This window comes from Canis lupus, chromosome 11 (genome assembly GCF_011100685.1).
Source record: "Canis lupus familiaris isolate Mischka breed German Shepherd chromosome 11, alternate assembly UU_Cfam_GSD_1.0, whole genome shotgun sequence".
Classification (NCBI taxonomy): domain Eukaryota; kingdom Metazoa; phylum Chordata; class Mammalia; order Carnivora; family Canidae; genus Canis; species Canis lupus.
Window position 1 is genome coordinate 37,295,927 of NC_049232.1, and position 19,068 is coordinate 37,314,994.

At 34.3% G+C, this 19,068-nt stretch overlaps 1 protein-coding gene across 9 annotated transcripts in view; it reads left to right on the forward strand.

Annotated features, from left to right (window-relative positions):
• Positions 1-19,068, forward strand: part of CNTLN (centlein) — a 308,559-nt gene that overhangs the window by 58,061 nt on the left and 231,430 nt on the right. For all 9 annotated transcript variants that reach the window (XM_038552477.1, XM_038552478.1, XM_038552470.1 and 6 more), the window contains exon 3: positions 17,891-17,975. In XM_038552477.1, coding sequence (XP_038408405.1) covers positions 17,891-17,975 — 85 coding nt within the window. The remainder of the gene's footprint in view (positions 1-17,890; positions 17,976-19,068) is intronic.

The following is a 19,068-nucleotide window of genomic DNA, read 5'->3' on the forward strand; positions in this document are numbered from 1 at the left end:
TTAGAGTACTGTAATAAATAATTATTCATACATTATAATCTTTGGTCATTTAAATAATGGATCTATTTTCTTTAAAGATTAATTCATAGATTCCCTATTGTTCTCAGTTCATAGTACCTTAGTATATCAGTAATGTTTTCATGGCACTTCGAGTTAAAGAGAAGTACCCAAGAGTTTCATTGATTAAGTATTTATGTCCTAACATTGTAATAGCTATTAAAATAAACATACAAATTAAAAGGAAATAGTTATATTTTAATTAGATTTTTGACCAACCATAATTAATTGCCATAGATTGTGAGTCTGTCGGGTACTGGACAGTTTCTCCTACCTTGTAATCAGATTGCACACTGCTACCCTTATTTCTTATTTCACATTGCTTTTGCTCTTAAAAAACTCAACTTCATAAAATGGTCAAAAACTCAACTTCATAAAGATATGATGTCATGAAAGAAATGGAGTGCAATCTAATATTGAAACTGTGAACTTCTAGCTAGTAGTCTGTGCAGTGTCCAACAGATGTGAAGTTTTGGCGTGTTTCCCTCAGACATTTAAAATGCCCCACAATGCCCCTGTCTGTTTGTTACAGCACCCGTGGGAGTCTTGGTACACATTCTGAGTAATAGAATTAACTTGTTCTCTTTTAATGTTCATTACTGTTTCATATGGAATTCTGGCATCATTAGTGTCCTAATTTCTTTATGTTGAGATAGAGAATCCTTTTTGATCATTTTTGACTAGCAGAGTTTTTTAAGAAACTGATTTTGTAATAATAAAGGAATAATATATTTGACATTTTCTTGATGGAAAAATGTTTACAGCAGGGCCTTCATAGAAAAATTATTGAATAAATTGGTTTTGTGACTGTTTATAAATAATCAGTAATACAAAGAGAAATAATGAATAAAATGTTAAAACATGATATTGAATGGGATAAAAATGTACTACATCATTACTGTACAAGGTGTAGTGAGTAAACAAAAGAAAATATGAATTTTATTATGGGGATGTATAAGGGAAAAGAATTAAAACTGAAAATAACCAAAACTATTTGAGCTGTTATTTTCTTCATAGTATCAATTATTGTATTGTAATGGAATTAAGATATTCCTGATTAATCCTTTAGGATATCTGTCTACAGTTCTAGACTATATTATGACTGAAAATGATTTTTTTTAAAACCATGGGCTTTGAAGGCACCTGGCTGGCTCAGTCAGAAGAGTATGATACTCTTGATCTCAGCGTCATGGGTTTGAGGCCCACAATGAGTATAGTGATTAGTTAAATAAATAAATGTTTTAAAAATAGTGTATTTTATAAGGAAGTATATTCTGAACTATGGAAAACATTTTTGTGTAATATTATTACAAGGATATATTTGCAATTCCATGTGTTCTTAGTTTAGTACATCATAAAACAATCATGGTATTAATAGCTTACATCTGTTAAGTGTTTATTATGGGCCATACATAGTTCCATATATTGACTGAATTCTGAATTCTTACAATAGTCCTATGGGATGGGGCCTTATTATTAGTCTTATTATATAGATGAAAGAAATGAACTACAGACAGGTTAAATAATTTGCCCAAGCCCACAGAACTAATGAGTGGCAATATGTATGTTTCCAGAGCCCCTGTTTTTTTTTTTTTTTTTTTTTTTAAGATTTACTTATTTATTTGACAGAGATAGAGAGAATGCACGAGTGGTGAGGGGGACAGAGGGAGAGAAGCTCAAGTAGTCTTCCAGCTGAGCTCAGAGCCCAACACGGGGTTCTGTCTCACACCCATGAGATCATGACCTGAGCCGAAATCAAGTCATATGCTTAACTGACTGAGCTATCCAGCTGCCCCTAAAGCCTCTGTTTTTAACCACTACCCAAAGGGAGAATTATCTCACCTGCATGTTAACAAAGAAAGAAGAAAACAAGTAAATGTGATCTAAATTTTTTTTTGGTCTTACACTTAGTAAAGTATTTTATTAGTGGATTAGATTAAAGAAGCCAAGCATAATGCTTTAAGACTTTAAGAAATAAAATAAATATATTACTTAGTGGCATTTTATTCCACTTATGTCACATTGAATTCAAGATTAAAATTGGAATATGTTTCATGATGAGTTCAAGGAATTGGTTTTAGCAAGTAGTTAATAGAAGCTAGATCTGTGTCATGAAAAAAATGACAGGTCATACTAATGATTTGGGGGAGAGTATAACTATCGTTAAGCATAATTTTGAACTATAATATTGCTGGAAATAAAATATATTTGGTTTAGCTTGCCATCAATATGACACTTTACTTGTATATTTTATTTCTTAATGAATACTGTTGTTTCTTCCTTTTTTGATATACTCCCATCTCTGCAAAAAATACCGTTTAGTTATTAGATATGTTTTTATTGTCTTAAATCTTCTTAAAAATTATATGTTTTGGGCAGCTCCTGTGGCTCAGCGGTTTAGTGCCGCCTTCAGCCAAGGGCGTGATCCTGGAGACCTGGGATCAAGTCCCACGTCGGACTCCCTGCATGGAGCCTGCTTCTCCCTCTGCCTGTGTCTCTGCCTCTCTCTGTGTGTGTCTCTCATGAATAAATAAATAAAATCTTTAAAAAAATTATATGTTTTTTTTTGCTTTTTTAAATTCTAGGTTTGTATAGATTGTGGTATAGTTTGCGTACTTGATAGTACTTAATATTTTTAATTCAGAATTATTTTTTGAATGCTTATTAATATGTGTTTAAGATTCTACTTATATGGTGAGAGGAGAGAGGGCCATGGGAGGGAAAATACATATTGCTTCTCATGAAGGTGATTGTGGTAAAACTTATAATAATTAACTAAAGAGATTTCTTTCTTGATCCTTCTCATTGAATAAACAAACTCTCTTCCCTGCATTTATTCTGTCTCAACAAATTGTTTGCTTTGTGTATATTATTTGTTTAAATTTGTTAAATCATTTTTCATGATTAAGGTTTTATTTCTTAGCTGTGAGAATCTCTTTGAAATTTATAGAAAATTAAAAAAATTTATAGAAAATCAGAACTTCTGGAGATATATTTAAGATTAAAATTTAAAATCAGGAATTTTAAAACTGACACTATGTAAAGATGGGCTCTTAGTTCAGAGAGCCCATCTTTATGGTATTTTGTTATACCAAACAAATGGGTGGGTTATACATCAAACATTTATTTCTCTCAGTTATGGAGGCAAGAAGCATAAGATCAGCATGCCAGCATGGTCAGGTTTTAGTGGAGTCACCAACTTCTTATATCTGCACATAGGGGAAAGAGAGCCCTCTGGTGTCTTCATTGTCTTATAAGGCACCGAGTCTCTAACTCCAAGTTCCTACAAATTCCTCACCCCAAATACCATCACATTGAGGATTAGATTTCAACATATGAACTGGGGAGGGCATAGGACAGCATAAACATTGTATCCATAACAGAGGTAGGGAATACAGACTTAGAAGTCACATAGACCAGAGTTTATTTTTATTATTATTTTATTTTTTTATTTATTTATGATAGTCACACAGAGAGAGAGAGAGGCAGAGACATAGGCAGAGGGAGAAGCAGGCTCCATGCACCGAGAGCCCAACGTGGGATTCGATCCCGGGTCTCCAGGCTCGCGCCCTGGGCCAAAGGCAGGCGCTAAACCGCTGCGCCACCCAGGGAATCCCTAGACCAGAGTTTAAATCACAAATATTCTGTGTCTTCTTTATTGAAACTCTCTAGGTCTCAGTTTACACATCTGTTAAAAGGATTTTAGAATGAGTGTTGAATGATTAGAGAAGCATTTAATTCAAAGCTTGTCCAGTAATAGGTACTCAAAAGTGAAATTGACCCTTAAACAGTTCTCTCAGGTAGTCAAAATTTTGATCACGGGACACGTGAGGAATGTCATATTTAATTTTAATCATTGAGGACTTATACAGCAAAGATTTAATTATATGAATATTTCCTTCATTGAGTTGTGGGTTCATTTATTTAGAGATTTGTGAGCTATCATTTACCCATGAACTCTATGAGTTTGTTATTTGTCAGGGTATAGGATGAGATTGAGGTATCTGCATTTGAAACAGGTTTACAGGCAATTCTGACATTCCAGAAGACCATCTAAACTATAGAGGTGAATATTGTTGTATCTTTATGGATGGAAAAATCTGAGATACAAAATTTAAGTTTTAAAGATGTTAGGGAAAAATTTGTTCATCTCTCATTGGAACTTGCTTAATACTGAACTGTAATATCTATAAAGAAGTTATTTTTAATGATTAATGGTTAAGAACATGGCTATGGAGATAGGGCTACATGGTGTAGAATCTTGGCTTTACCACGTGGTTTGTTGTGTGACTTGAGGCAAAATATTCACTTTTATATATCTTAGTTTTCTCTCTCTCTCTTTTAAAAATTTTATCTAAGAGAGAGAGATTGAGAGATAGAGAGAGAGAGAGAAATAATGAGCAGGGGAAGGGGCAGAGAGAGAAGCAGGTTCCTCGCTGAGTAGGGAGCCTGACATGGGGCTCAATCCCAGCACCCTGGGATCATGACCTGAGCCCAAGGCAGACACTTGACCAACTGAGCCACTCAGGTGCCCCCTTAGTTTTCTCTTTTGTAAAATGAAAATAACAATAGAGTTGAGTTAATGCATGCATAGTAGTTATAATAATGCCTAGCACATTATAACTGTAACATCACCACCATCCCATGTTGTGGTTTATGTTCCTTCTCAGTTTGTTTTTGTAGACTCGAGAAAAGTCAGTTAGTGTTTTCTAAATAATAGGATTTTAAGAGTAACTTGCAGCCTTTTTGATGTTACTATTGTTTCTTAATTTTAAACCTAATTTGCAATTTGTTAATCCTTAGAATAATGTGTTTTATACTTGAATACTCAAATTGAGAAATATATCTAAGTCTCAAATTGAAGGTGTTCAGAATCTACTAATGTTAATATTTTTAACTTTTTTGTATATAATATTGTCAAATGAATTTGCCTCTGGAGAAATTGCTTTATTTTCCTATTTGTTTTTTTTTTTATTTCTAAATACTTAAGCTTAATGTATCATGTATCAATCTTAGATTCTTGTTTTGCTTTCTTTTTAACATTTTTTATTATTTGATGGTCTCTTCAATACTTTTTTCTTTTTACTCACTCTCCCATTTCTAGTATTCTCTCTCTAGTCTGTAAATGAAAACTCAGTCCTGGAATATGAGAACTATAAAAAGGAATAAAAGAAGGCAAGATGAGTTTTAGTATTTTTTTCATGTTTATTTAGGATATGCATGCTGTATTGTTGAATATTTGTATTTAAAGATTTAACCTCATAGAAGATGAAAGATTATCTCATATTTATGTTTCCAGTTAGATGCTTAATAAGCAGGCTGTTGTTATAAGGTTATATTATATACTCTCACCACTGGGAAAACCTCCCTCCTGCTCCATTCCACTCTTAAACACATGGGTTGCACAGCTGCTATATGGTTGTACACTATCCCATGTGTATTAAGCAAACACAGCCTGCAAAAGGGTTGCATTTTGGAGCATGGAAGTAGCATGGCTGGTTGGAGACCCCAGAAGTGTTGCTGCCAGAATTCTTCCATCTGGCAGCAGTGCTGGTAGGCAGTTCCACACAGGGCATAAATATATTTTACTGAGTACTTTTCCTGATGCAACAGCCATGAATGCCTAGGCAGAGAGATAGACGGATGATGGGAAGATAGTCAAAGGAACTAACAGAAAGGTGTTTAATTGGAACCACTCTACTGTTTAAGGTAAAATGATGAACAGTAAAGTATGAAAAAACACATTTGAACTCTTATTTTTGCAAGAAGCTTGACAAATAGCCTTTTAACTTTTATGAAGACCTTTAAAGAATTGTGAAATTGTACTGAAGCATAGTTACTTTAAAATTTTAGCCTTTATATAAAGGCTAACGCAAGTATAATATTTAAGGCAAAATAATTATGATTGTCATTATTTGATGTAAGTTTATTTCTAGTTTCATTAAAAATTCCCAGAACATTGAACATAAGTCAACATTCCACGGAGAAGGAAGTATTATGCAGCTTGCATGTGTGCATATCTGCATATCGGAGCACAAAATATTGACATGATAATTGCAGTCAAGCCTGAGTGAACAGTGGCCTGTGGGAATTCAGCTGGTGTTGTACCAACTGGATGGCTGCTCAGGACACAGTTTGAAATGCAAGGTGCAAGTTAGCACTTTATTCAGCACAGGCAGGCATCATTTAAAAATCCTTGGGGGCAACCCTGGTGATGTGCAGATGTTAAAACAGTCTGTTCTGAAGTGCTTATATTTTTGAACACTGTAAAAGACTTCTAGATTCTGAGTGAAAAATATTTGCACAATTATTAAAGACATATAATACACAATCTTTTCCAACCTTTTCTGGATGTTTTAGATAATGAATGTTGAGTATATACAGAAGTATCTGGATATGTAGTTAAAAGAAGAAACAGGAAAATCAGGAACCGAGTAAAGTCATTTAGTTTCTAACTGTAAAACAGAAAATGAGTTTCAACTTTGGATATTTAGAAATGATGTTGAATAGACAAGGATATCTAAAACAAAGATAGGTTATTTAGTAATAAATATATTAAATCTAAGCTGTTATATTCTAGTAAATTATTGCTTCTCTATATGGAGTTCCATGAGTACACCATAATTTACAAATTCAGATTAAGATGCTGTAGTCTAATTCTATTCTTTATTCTACCTGATTGAACAAGAAAAAAAATAATTCACCAGTTTTTATGTGTCAGGCAGAGTCTTCTGGCACACGTTTTGCCTTTATATATAGGTTAAATATATTTTTCATATATAAAATATACATAGAAATTCTGGATAATAAAAAGCAAACTCTGATCTTAAAGCAAAATAGTATACTTGGACTTCTAAAATATTTTATACCAAAGGCTTTAGGATCTGGTTTAGTAATGTATGTTTATTAAGAATGTTAAGAGTTTTTTTTTGGTATCTATTTTTATTATGGTGTAAAGATATTTGAAAAATATTTGTGTTAAGTTTTTCCTTTTTTTCAAGGTTTCTTACTATATTATTCATAGATATATTCTAGTACTTTATTATGCATATTCAAAGTAGAAAAATAGTTATGAAACAGTTCATGAATAAAAGTATAATTTGATGATGGTATAATTCTCATTTCCCTAAACTTCCATTTTTATCAGTCTTACTGTTTTAGAATCTTAATGTTAACCAGAAATTGAGAAGGCATTTAAATGGAAAGTCATTAATAATAAAATCTACATTTTAATAGATTCAGTGCTCAAATGAAAGAAAATGTTAGTCCAACTAGGTTTATTTTGTGCATTATTGTTATTTATCTGTTAATTAAGAATAATCAATGTCAGTATTGCTTCTTTATTTTCTTTGTTTTCTAAATCAGACCAATATCATTGCCTCATTTATAGTTAAATGTTTCTTTTAGACTCTAATATTTCATTTTTGACATCTCATTAAAAATGGGCTCAAACCCAGAAAATATGATCCTGTCATATTGTATAATATATGGCATGGTCTATAACACAGTAAAATTTTGTTTCTTAATGATTTAGAATAATTTCTCAGATTTTTGAGTTTAGAAAAATGGCAAAAAGTTAACGTGGTAATTCATGTGGCTAAGTACAGCAATGATAAATGTTTAAATGGGTAGTACTCTTGGGAAAAGTGATTGGAGCTTTAAACTTGTACACATTTGACAGCGTCTCTTCACTTCATTTTTCATCCTAAAGAAGTCTGCAAATATTCTTAGCTCACATCATTATTGCACATCAGTGGTTCTAATTAGCTAAACAGGAGTTTGTCTCAGTCATTGATCATCATCAACTTCTTGACAGTGTCTTTTTTTTAGGAACCTTTTTGTTATGTATTATAAATACATAGAATATATTAATTGAATTGACCAGATAGGTTGGTGATTATTTAAACTTGAAACTTTTTTCATTATATTAAGTAAAAAATATTGTATTCATATTGTAGCGCTGTTTTCTCTTGGGAGCATTTTCCTCTTTTGGAAATATTACATACCATGTACCACCAGGAGGAGCTGCTGGACAAATCTCTATATAGATTTTGAATTGATTTTTTTTTTCTAATTTCAAAACTATAATATAATCGTCAATTTTGGAGGCTTTTGGTTTAAAATGCATCATCGAAGTATATTCAAAGTTTATATTTGACTTGAAGTTTATATTTCATTTATGACCTATGTTTTTAGTATTACTCCACTTAACCAGTTATTGTTATTTCAGTGACTCTCAGACTGTAGTGTGTGTCAGCACCACTTAAGGCTTTGTGTCTTAGTTTAGGCTATTATAACAGAATACCATAGCCTAGGTGCTTAAAAAGCCAAATATTTATTTCTCACATTTCTGGGGGTTAGAAGTCCAGTGTCAAGGTGACTGCTGATTCCTTCCTTGTGAGAGCTCTCTTGCAAAGAGCTATATTCTTGCTATGGTTTCACATGATTGAGAAGGAGATCATCTTTCTCATGTCTCATAATAGATTCCCTAATCTTATTCATGAAGGCTCTACCTTCATGACTTCCGAAAGGCCTCACCTGCAAAAACCAGCAGACTGGGGATCAGGGCTTCAACAAATGAATATGAAACATTCAGTCCATAGCACTTTGTTATGGTTAAACAGATTTCTGGGTTATACTCTAGATTTTCTGCCCTTAGAGAGGGTAGAAGAGAGTTCCTAGATGATGCTGATGCTATTTCTCTGATGACCTAGAGTACAGGAACCACTGTGTAGATTGTTAAGTGAGTTTATATACATAATTGTGTCATAGGAAATAACGATTCTGATGGCAAGTTTGTTTGGAAGCTTTTGTTTGGGTTCTGTGGCATATAGTCTAGTTTTATTCCTATCTCACTTAAAAAGACCACCAGAATGTATTTTGACACTGGTGGGGATTTTAGGCTTTTTTTTCTATTTACAGGAGTGGATTAGAAAGACTCTATCCCTGTAAATTAAACTAATTCGTGGGAATTTAAAGTTAGACTCATAGCATAACCAGAAAGCAGCTTACAGGAGGTTTCTGACTAATTAATATCTTACCTGTTACACATTCTGGGTCTTTCTTCCTTTTGGAATTTGAAGCCATTTTCCCCCAAATCCATATACCTTGAATTGGTGTAGTACTCTTTTGCAATACTCATGATTTTCTAATATCAAATTAAAAATTCAAGTGATAATTTGAGAGTATATATTTGTGACAAATGAAAGAGAAAGGGTATATATATTCTTTTTTTATTAAGTTTTTAATTTTAAATCCAATGTAGTTAACATACAGTGTTATGTTAGTTGCAGGTGTACAATATAGTGATAAAGGGCATATATTTTTAATATATAAAATAGTTTTATAAATCAAAAAAATATAAAATGGCAGATAGATTCACTGGGACTGGAAAATTAGGAAAAAATAGGAACAAAAACATTTCAATTGATGAAAGTATATTTAATTTAACTATAAATAAAAGAATCACAAATATAAAGAGCCCAATTGAAGACAGTGGACTGTGATTACGCATTAGATATGCTATCAATACTTGGTAAACAGAAAATGAAATAATAAAGCAGGATAAAGTACAGACAGTAAAAACAGTATTCATAATACATCATGTTTGTACTGTATACCTATATCCAGAACATGGTTCAGACTGAACATGGCTAGAGAAAAATTCTGAACCATGATGACTGGTCATTTGTGAATTTATGACCACTAACCTTCGTGGTCTCTAGTACTGCCCAGTTGGTATCCTATTTTTTTTTTTTTTATGGCTTACTTACCTTTCCAGTATCCTAGAAAACTATTTGATGCTTATTCTGTTGTCAACTTCTAACACTCTTTTCCCTTCTCACTTTCGGTTGATGGATAACTGTTATGAATTTGTCAAATTAATGTTGCAAAGTGGCGCACAGGGTGCTGGATGGTGAGCCATGGTTCTACAACAGACCACAGAGAAATTGAAATAGAGGTTTCTTATTCACAGGTCCTACAGGAAGTAACCAGCATGCCTGCAAGGGCCACATGAGGAAGTCACAGCACAGTATGGAGATACACAGGACCTGGGGCACAAGCCTTTATGAGGCTTCATGAGTGGAGTGCTTTGGGGTTTCCAGGCTCAGTGGGATTGGTCAAACCAAAAGAGTCAGGTTTTGTCAACTCTCTGTGGAGGGGTCTTATGTAAGGGACATATAAGGGAAAGGCTTTGGAATGCAGGGTAGACTATTATTCAGAAGGGCTGTTGGAGAAGTGATACAAAGAATTTAACTTGTGCCTCTACTGCTATCCAGGGCATTTGCATGAGTTAGTTTCATTTAAGATTACTTCAGGCTGCTTGACCAAACCAAGTGGAATTCAAAGCAGCAATCATGGAGTAGCTTTAGCTAAACTCTTGACAATCCCCTTGGTTTCTACACCACTGAGTAAATAGAAGCTTTTATATTTTTTCTTTTTTTTTAATAAATTTATTTTTTATTGGTGTTCAATTTACCAACATACAGAATAACACCCAGTGCTCATCCCGTCAAGTGCCGCCGCCCCTCAGTGCCCATCACCCATTCACTCCCACCCCCCGCCCTCCTCCCCTTCCACCACCCTAGTTTGTTTCCCAGTGTCTCCCTTTCTGATATTTCCCACACATTTCTTCTCCCTTCCCTTATATTCCCTTTCACTATTATTTATATTCCCCAAATGAATGAGAACATATAATGTTTGTCCTTCTCCGATTGACTTACTTCACTCAGCATAATACCCTCCAGTTCCATCCACGTTGAAGTAAATGGTGGGTATTTGTCGTTTCTAATGGCTGAGTAATATTCCATTGTATACACAAACCACATCTTCTTTATCCATTCATCTTTCGATGGACACCGAGGCTTCTTCCACAGTTTGGCTATTGTGGACATTGCTGCTAGAAACATCGGGGTGTAGGTGTCCCGGCGTTTCATTGCATCTGAATCTTTGGGGTAAATCCCCAAAAGTGCAATTGCTGGGTCGTAGGGCAGGTCTATTTTTAACTCTTTGAGGAACCTCCACACAGTTTTCCAGAATGGCCGCACCAGTGCACCAGTTCACATTCCCACCAACAGTGTAAGAGGGTTCCCTTTTCTCTGCATCCTCTCCAACATTTGTGGTTTCCTGCCTTGTTAATGTTCCCCATTCTCACTGGTGTGAGGTGGTATCTCATTGTGGTTTTGATTTGTATTTCCCTGATGGCAAGTGATGCAGAGCATACTCAAATTAATAAAATCATGAATGAGAAAGGAGAGATCACTACTGCACCAAGGAAATACAAACGATTTTAAAAACATATTATGAACAGCTATACGCCAATAAATTGGGCAATATAGAAGAAATGGATGCATTCCTGGAAAGCCACAAACTACCAAAACTTGAACAGGAAGAAATAGAAAACCTGAACAGGCCAATAACCAGGGAGGAAATTGAAGCAGTCATCAAAAACCTCCCAAGACACAAAAGTCCAGGGCCAGATGGCTTCCCAGGGCAATTCTATCAAACGTTTAAAGAAGAAACCATACCTATTCTATTAAAGCTGTTTGAAAAGATAGAAAGAGATGGAGTACTTCCAAATTCGTTCTATGAGGGCAGCATCACCTTAATTCAAAAACCAGACAAAGACCCCACCAAAAAGAATTACAGACCAATATCCCTGATGAACATGGATGCAAAAATTCTCAACAAGATACTAGCCAATCGGATCCAACAGTACATTAAGAAAATTATTCACCATGACCAAGTAGGATTTATCCCCGGGACACAAGGCTGGTTCAACACCCGTAAAACAATCAATGTGATTCATCATATCAGCAAGAGAAAAACCAAGAACCATATGATCCTCTCATTAGATGCAGAGAAAGCATTTGACAAAATACAGCATCCATTCCTGACCAAAACTCTTCAGAGTGTAGGGATAGAGGGAACATTCCTCGACATCTTAAAAGCCATCTACGAAAAGCCCACAGCAAATATCATTCTCAATGGGGAAGTACTGGGAGCCTTTCCCCTAAGATCAGGAACAAGACAGGGATGTCCACTCTCACCACTGCTATTCAACATAGTACTGGAAGTCCTAGCCTCAGCAATCAGACAACAGAAAGACATTAAAGGCATTCAAATTGGCAAAGAAGAAGTCAAACTCTCCCTCTTTGCCGATGACATGATACTCTACATAGAAAACCCAAAAGCCTCCACCCCAAGATTGCTAGAACTCATACAGCAATTTGGTAGCGTGGCAGGATACAAAATCAATGCCCAGAAGTCAGTGGCATTTCTATACACTAACAATGAGACTGAAGAACGAGAAATGAAGGAGTCAATCCCATTACAATTGCACCCAAAAGCATAAGATACCTAGGAATAAACCTAACCAAAGAGGTAAAGGATCTATACCCTAAAAACTATAGAACACTTCTGAAAGAAATTGAGGAAGACACAAAGAGATGGAAAAGTATTCCATGCTCAAGGATTGGCAGAATTAATATTGTGAAAATGTCAATGTTACCCAGGGCAATTTACACGTTTAATGCAATCCCTATCAAAATACCATGGACTTTCTTCAGAGAGTTAGAACAAATTATTTTAAGATTTGTGTGGTTTCAGAAAAGACCCCGAATAGTCAGGGGAATTTTAAAAAAGAAAACCATATCTGGGGGCATCACAATGCCAGATTTCAGGTTGTACTATAAAGCTGTGGTCATCAAGACAGTGTGGTACTGGCACAAAAACAGACACATAGATCAATGAAACAGAATAGAGAACCCAGAAGTGGACCCTGAACTTTATGGTCAACTAATATTCAATAAAGGAGGAAAGACTATCCATTGGAAGAAAGATAGTCTCTTCAATAAATGGTGCTGGGAAATTGGACATCCACATGCAGAAGAATGAAACTAGACCACTCTCTTGCACCATACACAAAGATAAGCTCAAAATGGATGAAAGATCTAAATGTGAGACAAGATTCCATCAAAATCCTAGAGGAGAACACAGGCAACACCCTTTTTGAGCTCGGCCACAGTAACTTCTTGCAAGATACATCCACGAAGGCAAAAGAAACAAAAGCAAAAATGAACTCTTGGGACTTCATCAAGATAAGAAGCTTTTGCACAGCAAAGGATGCAGTCAACAAAACTAAAAAACCTACAGAATGGGAGAAGATATTTGCAAATGACGTATCAGATAAAGGGCTAGTTTCCAAGATCTATAAAGAACTTATTAAACTCAACAGCAAAGAAACAAACAATCCAATCATGAAATGGGCAAAAGACATGAAGAGAAATCTCACAGAGGAAGACATAGACATGGCCAACAAGGACATGAGAAAATGCTCTACATCACTTGCCATCAGGGAAATAGAAGCTTTTAGAAAAGGCTTTTACTTCCTCCCATAACTACATCTACCAAAATACCTGAATCTGTAGTCATATTTTCTCTTTCTATTCATTTGAAAGAATTGTTTATGCTGTCATCTAAGCCCAAACAAACTGTCTACACTAAAGACCCAAGGACCCAAGGATGTTACTCTGTGGTTCTCCTTTTTATCTCTTGCATCATCAGTATTGCTCATTGTCCTGGATCATTCCTACAAACATACATGCAATTTTATTTTCTGTCTTTTGAGAAAATTCTCTTTTGATTTCACATTTCCCTTTAAGTATTGTTCCATTTCTCTGTTCCTTTTACAGCAAAATTCCTCTGAAAAGTAATCTTTACTGTCTCCATTTTTTCCCCTTTCTCTCTTAAACTCACTCCAATTAGGATTATATAGCTACCATTCTCCTAAAACAGCTCTTGTCAAAATCACCAGTGCCTTCAATACTGCTAAATTCCAGAAGTTAGTTTTCAATCTTTATCTTCTTTTGGTCTTAAATATATTTGGATGATGCCTGAAGTTTTATATTTAGCGTTGACTATTTGACTTGATTCCAGACTTGTATTCCCAACCACATCTTGGATGTTGATTGGACATCTGAAATTTAACATGTCCAAATTTCAAATTCGAATGTCCCTTACTCTCCTTGTCTAGGTCTCAGATAATGTGTACTCCATCCTTCAAGTTACTCAGACAGAATCCTTGGAAACATTCTTGACTTTGTTCTTTCTTTTATGTCTCTTATTTATTACATCAAGAAATCCTGTTAGCTCTACCTACAAAATATAAAAAAATTTATCGGTTTCTAAGTTACAACCACCATTACCTATCTTGTCTAGTTCATCTTAGTTCTCACGTGAGGTATTTTAGTTGCCTCCTGTTGTCTCTACTTCCACTTTTGATTTTTAGAGTCTGATCTCAGCCCAAGAGCCAGTATAATACTCATGAAATATTAATTCATATTATGTTATTTCTCTACTCAAAACTATCCTCTGCCCTCCCATTTTACTGAGAGTCAGAGCCAATATATGGTTTAAAAGCCATATATAACCTTATTTCCAGTGACAATTCTGATGTAGGAACAAGTTAGGGGCAGACGGGGCTAGGCAGGGAAAGATAAGGGAAAGGCCCCAGAGTCAGGCTCCTACCCGTCTCAAGGAAACAGAGAAAACAGAGATGAGACAGTAAAAACAAAAAATAAACCTGGCTCCGTAGCTCCAAAATGTTAGGGAGTATCTCGCTTTTAATGGCTCCTAAGTAATCACAGAAATCCCAGATGTAGAGAAATGTTATGGAGGAGATATTAACCAGAGAGAAGGGAGCCCCTTGTTTGGGCTCATGATATTTGCAAAAACATCTTGTTTGTTATTATAATAGTTATAAGTCTACCATGTTTGTTCTAAATATCCACCCTGATATTTATTGTTTTAATTAATTTTTAAAAGAATTTTTTTTTTTTTTTAAATTGAGAGAGAAAGAGAAAGAGAGAGAGAGAGAGAAGCAGGTTTCATGCAGGGAGCCTGATGTGGGACTCAATCCTGGTACTCCAGGATCACTCCCTGAGCCGAAAGCAGCCACTTAACCACTAAGCCACCCAGGCAACCCTTCACCCTAATATTTATATATATTTTTTCACCCTGATATTTATAAGAAATTTACCAGGTTTCCCGGTCAGTTTCCTATAAAAGACTGTAAAAGCCCTCTGTGGCAACCCTGAGAGGACCCCTCTTACTTTTGAGGGCTTTCTTTGTATCTCTGCTTAATAAACTTCTGTCACTTTGCTCACTCTCTCTTGGTCTGCGAGATTCATTATTTACTCCATGAGACAAGAAACAAGCTCTCCCATATTAATTCTGTCCTTAGCCACCATTGTCCCCTTGTATGGACATTACTATTTTGCTGTTTTTTGGATACATTGGTTGTGCTCCTGCCTCAGTGGCTTTGCACTTGCTGCCGGTCCCAAGGCCTGGAAAACTCTTCTCTGAAATCTTCATAAGTATTCCTTCCTTCCTTTATGTTTCTGCTTACCTATCATCTTTAAGGGCAATCATTTTTAAATTATCCTATACAAAATAGCAACAACCTTCCTTTTGTTTCCCAGGTCTTTAAGATGAGATATCCCTTTCTGCATTACCCTCCTTTATTGTTCTTATTATAATAACAGCCAATTGATGTATTATGTATTCACTTATATATCATTTATTAATTCCATCAAGGCAGCACTTGGTTTATTTTGTTTGCTACAGTTTCCTAGTCCCTAGGATAATGCCTATCATATAAGTGCTTATTGAGTGAATGATGGTTAATGTGTAGATGTGTGTTTGTTTGTTAGGAATTTATTCTGGTAAGTATTTTTTCAGTCTGACAATTCTATTTTATTTAAAACATTCTCAGCAGTTACCTCCTAAAAATACTGCTTTATCTTTCATCCCATCAATATCTACTTCTGGAACTCTTTAAGCATACGTTGGGAATCCCATGTGAAACCTATGTGTCCTAACTGTGTTTTCATATTGTTAATTTCATTTCCCTATGCAGTGTTCTGGATGAGTTTCTCATTGTTACCCATTTCACTTACTCTCTTTTTACATCAGGTTTGAATTAAGCCCATTGGACTATTTTTTGATTCAGTGATGATAATTTTTATTTTCAAGGTTTTCAATGGATTTTTTTTAGATCTACTTGTTTATTGTTTTTCAATTAGTCATTCTTTTAGGTCATAATAGATTCTTATTTCAAAGTCTTTTTCCGTGTGTTCTGTTATTTTCATTTTGTCTAGAGTAATTGCTTCTTTGAATTATTAAGTTAGTGAGTGCATGTGTTCTTTGTGTGTATGTGTAGAGTATGCGTTTTCTTCTTGTGTTTTGAATTTTTTATTTGTGGTCAAATCTTTGAGTAAGAGGCTTGCTTTTACTGTTCTCTTTCTCCTTTTTCCATTATCTCTCCTTGTTTAATATATTTTTTTCTCTAGAAATGTTGTGCTTGTCACTAAATTGGCACTGTCATCCTATTCTGAAATAGGTTTTATATTGATAGCTTGGGGCTTTTAGCCAAAAGTAACAGAGGATTTGTTATATTTAGTACCTGAGCTGTAGAGTGTTTTGGTTCAGCGCCTGATTGGGGTGCTGTCTATAAACTTTTGCCTTTCTGAACTTTCATGTAAGCCTTAGTTCCAGGCAAGAGTGGGGAGAGATTTTTTTCCACACTCCTTTCAGGAGCTGGGAGTCCCACCCTAGTCTGTGGTTTCAAACAATGGGCATAGCTATCATTCCATGTATTTTCCTATTCTATGCTGTTTCCCAATTATCTGCATGCACCAAGCTCTTTTTCACCTTAGCCTGCATTGAGATCTGGACAGTATACAACAGTTTAATCCTTGTTTATAGTATTGTATTTCTGTTTAGTTTGTAATCCTTAGACGTTTGGCTATGTCTCCTTAATTTTTTTCTTATATGTTTTTCTATTATCAATTGAGAGAACAGAGGAAAGCCTCAAAGTGTGAACTTACCATGCTTCCCAATGTATTGGAAGTCTAATTTAAGTTTTTAGAGTGTACTAGTATACCATCTGAATTTATTCCCTACAAAAAGTGGTGTGCTTTTTCTGATTGGTATCTCTTCTTTGTTTTGTGCCTTCTAACGCCCTCTCCTTCATTTCACTGTTTCCCAATTGAGGATTCTTTTCTTCTTTCTTACCTGTCTACTTTGAGATTCATAAGTAATTTAGGTATAGATTTCTATTTATTTTATCTGTTTTTAAAGCTTTTTAAAAATAGAAATAAATGTCCACTAAATTTCTACCCCATTTTTCGAAATGTTGTATATTGATAAAGCTCTAGTTACCTTTTGATCCTTTTACTTAAAAATGGTCTTATTCTTTTTTTAAAAAATATTTATTTATTTATTCATTCATTCATTCATTCATTCATTCATTCATGAGAGGCAGAGAGAGAGAGAGGCAGAGACATAGGCAGAGGGAGAAACAGGCTTCGGGCGAGGAGCCCGATGTGGATTCAACTGCAAGACTCCAGGATCATGACTTGAGCCGAAGGCAGACACAACCGCTGAGCCACCCAGACGTCCCCCAAAATGATCTTATTCTTAAATTAATTGTGTATATAAAATGTTTATATTAAGAGCGTAGTGACTTATTAATTATTTTAAATTGATACAGTGGTTATTGCAATCAAGATTAAACATGTTTTAAATATTTTTTTTATCATGCATCTAAATCTGGAAACTAAAATATTCTTTTGGTATGAAGTCATCTTAGTTGTCAGTAGTTTGTAAGTTGTTGTCACTTGCCATATGGTTTCTGATTAATTCTGAAAGGGCTGTCAATCCCAGATAATTTAATTTTCTATATATTTTTAAGTGATATTCATTTTCAGGATGTGAAGATTTAAAAAATTAGCTACCAATTTTGGCTAATAAACTATATTTTTCTTTCTAGAGAAAAACAGAAATCTGAAGCTAAAGACAGAAAAGTTTTAGAAATTCTGCGAGTTAAGGATGCTAAAATACAAGAATTGGAACAGGTTGGTGTTGTAACAGAAAATACTAAAAATTAATATGTCAGGGAGTAGATATTTATAGTTTTTAATTTGTTTTACAATAATGTTCGTTAAGAATATTAGCATCATTATGTCAAGCCATTATGATTTGAAACTAGTCAGATTTTTCTTCACTATTATACTTTGCCTATAGCCTGTTTTCTGAATTAGTAGGCTATGTTATTTATACTCTAAAACTCTTAAGATAGTATTATGGTTTTATAATAGTATCTAGCAATTATTAATTGTTTTAATGAATTTTGCCTTTTATTTTTAGCAGTTACCATTTTGTTACTAGCAGCATCATTGAAACTTAGAAATTTTCAGATGGTTTCATTTATAGAAAAATTAACAAATAACTGAGATGATCTCTTTGATCTTTTAAAAGCCTGTACTTTATATTCGTACAAACAATCCCATATTTTACATATAATCAGTAAATTATACAATTACATATATATAAGATCCTATGTAATTATATAATCAGTATTTTATCAGTACAAAAACCCATGTGATTGGTGCTTCCCGGAATCCTTTTCAAAGTATAAACATCTCAAAAATGAAGGAGAAAGAAATTTATTGTAAGAATGACCTATATTGTAATAAAATGTTTAAATTCACTTTGTACCCAGTTGTTCATTATGTGCTGAATTGCCTGTAATTTTTCTCGGGTAATGGTGGCTCTTTTTGGAGACTATGTTCTGAGTTTTGACTCTACTTTCCTTCCTAGCCAATTGAAGTTTTGCAAGAACTTTGATCTAAGTTTGGATATTGCTATAAAGCTGTTTTATTAAAAAAATTAAAGTGGAAGCTAACAAGTAAAAGATTGAATTCTTTTTATGTTCTCTACATCCATATAATGTCTTTATAAAATAGAACATAGACTCCTATATGACATGTAAATTTGAAATTTATACATTCTCCAATGTTGTGTTTTTCTTCTAGGAAATATCATAATTGATACTATAGTGGTAAAATTTTAGAAATAACAGTTTATTCAGTTTACTCCGGGGGACGGAAAAACCCCAGTTGTACTTACTATCTGAATATCAAAAAATAGCAAAATGAATTCTACAAT